Source organism: Geospiza fortis, unplaced genomic scaffold (genome assembly GCF_000277835.1).
Source record: "Geospiza fortis unplaced genomic scaffold, GeoFor_1.0 scaffold396, whole genome shotgun sequence".
In the NCBI taxonomy this organism is placed as follows: domain Eukaryota; kingdom Metazoa; phylum Chordata; class Aves; order Passeriformes; family Thraupidae; genus Geospiza; species Geospiza fortis.
In genome coordinates, this window is record NW_005054345.1 from 5,164,947 (window position 1) to 5,168,181 (window position 3,235).

Sequence of the window (3,235 nt, forward strand, 5' to 3'; positions counted from 1 at the left end):
CGAGAAGCCCGGCGGGGCTGCGGGGCCGAGACCGAGAACCCCGGGACCGAGACCGAAGCCGAGACCGAGACCGGTGTCCGTGTGGGCTCGTCGTGTCCCGCTGTGCGCGGTAGGAGCGGGGCCGGGTGATGTTCGGGCGGCGGTTCGGGGTGGCCGAACGCACCCCAGGAGTCCTTCAGGGATCGGCGAGCGGGGATGAGGGAGGGAGTGAGTGAGGGAGGGCTGGTTCCCCTCAGGGCTGGGGGAAGAGGATTGTAATTTTTAATTTTTTTTTTAACGGTGGGTGGCAGATTTCGCCCTTGAAGCCCCCTGTGCCCACTGGGGAGGGAGGTGATAAGATCCATGCGGGAAAAGTTTCCTCGTCTCAGGTGGATGAGGCCGGAGCAGGGCAGAGCTTCCCTGTGCCAGTGTGGGTTCTGTGTGGGTGAGCCTGTGAGTGAAGGGCAGGGGTGCCACGGAGGCTCTGACTTTGGGCAACAGGAGGAATTTCTTTCCACAAAGGGTGATTGGGCATCGGAAGGGGCTGCCTGGGGAGGGCTGGAGTCCCCATCCTTAGAAGTGTCCAAGGGAGGATGGGGCATGGCACACAGTGCTCTGGGCTGAGAATACTGCACTGGTTTGGGTTGGAAGGGCCTTAAAAGTCATCCAATTCCACCCATGGGCAAGGACTCCTTCCACTATCCCAGGTTGCTGAAACACCCATCCAACCTGGCCTTGGACACTTCCAGGGATCCAGGGGCAGCCACAGTTTCCAGGGCCTCCCCACCCTCACAGGGAGGAATTTCTTCCCAATCTAATCTAAACCCACTCTCTCCCTGTTTGGAAGCCCGGGCTGGATTGCTCCCCTCTGTCTATTTTTCTGAAGTGTCATTTATCCAGTGCAAATGTCCCAGCCTAAGCCACGGGGCTGCTGGCAGTGCTGTCACCAAGCCATTGCTCCCTGGATTTCCCAGCGATGGATTGGCAGCACTGCCTGGCCATATAAGAAATATCTCAGTAATACGAAGTCTGAGGGCTACAAACAAGAGTTCACATTTTCTAAAAACTGGTTACTGGAAAATTAACATTTCTTCTTCTTCTTCTCCTCCTTGCCTTTCCCCCCAGTTCCATTCCGTGTGTGTCACACTGGTGCTTCATTATAGTGACACCCGTGTGCAGGAGCCAGGCTGTGCCAGGGGGTCCCTGTGGGGTCCTTCTGGTGCCTGTGTAATATTAAAGTGTCAGGGAGTTAAAAATTGGGTACTTCATCCTTGATAAGCAATTATTATCTGCCTTTCCCAAGTGGAACAGATCTGTATAACTCAACAAGGTGCCAATGATTGAGGCCTCCTGAGTAAAAATCCAATGAGTCCTGAAGGGGACCCTGGGATGGTGTTGTCTTGTTGTTGAACTTGAGATATTCCATTTATTATACTGGAATATATTTCCTGAAGTCAACATTGGGTAAATTAATACAAGAAGCTGTTAAAGCAACAGCACAACAGGATTTAGTGTCCCTCTGTGATGGCCTTCTAAAAACCTTAATCACCCCTGGTGGAGGCAGAAAGCTGCTGTCAGAGTTTGCTGACCATTGCTGAGCAAACAGCATTGAGTTGTTTTAATAATTGAGAAAAAAATATGGTTTTGTTTTTTTTCCATTCATTTATAACTGTATGGGCCTTGGATTTAAAAGGCCTGCGTTGCTCAGGCAGGCCTTTAATAAGTTTTATGCACACTTATTTTTAAAGTTTCATGCACATTTATTTCTATTATTTATATTTAGGTAACTCTTAAGAAATAGAATTCTGTGCTTAACCTGGCATTTTTTGAGATTAAGAATTCCAATTTTGACCAATATTATTATTATCCATATGTTTTGTTGAGTTATAAGAATAAAAATAGAAAACATGGATGGCAAAGCCTTGTTTCACAGATAACATGAAAATGTGGGTTTGTGCTTTCAAAAATCAAGACTACATAATGTTTATATAATACTTGTAATAGCAAATGTCTGCAACTATATAAAATACAGTGAAATTAAACTTTTTACTGCCAATGAAGGATAAACCGTGAATAATAAGTAGAGCTCAAACTCTTTCTGCTTGTGGGTCTCATGGTGCTTACCTACAAGTGTGGATAAAAATTCCCATCCCAGATTTAGAGAAAAGAAAGGATATGACCTGGATGTTTGGGTAACTGGGGCTAGTCTGTGTTTCAGAGGACAAACGGAGGCATTTTTAAGACAATTACAAATTCTAACTGGAATTTCATCCCTCACAGGATGGCCAGCACTCCTGGGAATCAGAAAACCACACACTCAGAAAATTCCCAAGGGAAGAAGTCCCACCATGCAGAAGAAGCCACTTTTTACATGAACTGCAGAGCAGCTTATCTGACTGTCTTAAAAAGCAGCTTGGAAAATATTAAATCAAAAGACCAGCTCAGTTTAGGTAATGATTGAATCTTTTTCCCCTCTAACTCTTACATGGGATGATTGCAGTGGGGCTATCCCTGTGCATAAACTCAGCACCTGGTTTAAGGAATTGAGAGTAGTTTTGGGTGCCTGCTGGAAGTGGGAACGCCAGACAGAGGCATTTTATTGTAGATTTTTAATTATAGATTTTATTTCTAAATCACCAGGAGGAAAGGTTTCAGTTCAGTTTAGAGTGGGCCTCTGTCCTGGCACAGAAAACCACCACAACTCCTGTTCCATAAGAATTCCTACTCCTTATCTCAACTCCTCCTGAATTACTGAATTATTTTCATAAACTGGAGTCTAAAATTCTCATTTTTTTGTCCAGACTGTATTTGTGTGTAAGTGGTGGTGGTGCCAGCAGTACAACAGAAAAAACAAATCTCTGACTGCTTCAGCTGCACTAAATAAGGCTGTTGGTAGAAAATGAAAGCTCTGGGGCTTTGGTTTGAAAACTTCAGGAATTTCAAAGGGAAGTGAGAAAAATTTACCTGAAAAATGGAAGTTGGTTTCTTAATAATAAATTCTTATTAATGTATCTTAGTGACCAGGTAAGATAAGGAAAGAGTAAGATAAGACCGAGTAATAAATAACCTCAGTTTTGAAGGAGGTTTCCCTATGGCAGATAACATTCCTCCAGCAAATACAATTCCAACTTTGCAGTTTCTTGGAGTTGTAGGATTGTGTGCTCTGTTTGGGTGATGAATTTTTTTTTCTTAGAGCATTTTTGTTCTTTTTAAAAAGGTTTTTCATGGAAACCACCTCTGTAAAAGCTGAGTGCAG

General features: G+C 44.5%; 1 protein-coding gene across 3 annotated transcripts in view; it reads left to right on the forward strand.

Moving 5' to 3' along the window:
- The first annotated feature begins 6 nt into the window (after window positions 1–6).
- EFCAB7 (EF-hand calcium binding domain 7) overlaps window positions 7–3,235 on the forward strand; it is an 18,550-nt gene continuing 15,321 nt past the window's right edge. For 2 of the 3 annotated variants that reach the window (XM_031058603.1, XM_031058602.1), the window contains exons 1-2: window positions 18–203; window positions 2,260–2,429. In XM_031058603.1, coding sequence (XP_030914463.1) covers window positions 196–203; window positions 2,260–2,429 — 178 coding nt within the window. In that variant the 5' untranslated portion in view covers window positions 18–195. Of the gene's footprint in view, window positions 204–2,259; window positions 2,430–3,235 lie in introns of all 3 variants that reach the window. The other variant, XM_005422976.2, reaches the window with a different exon arrangement.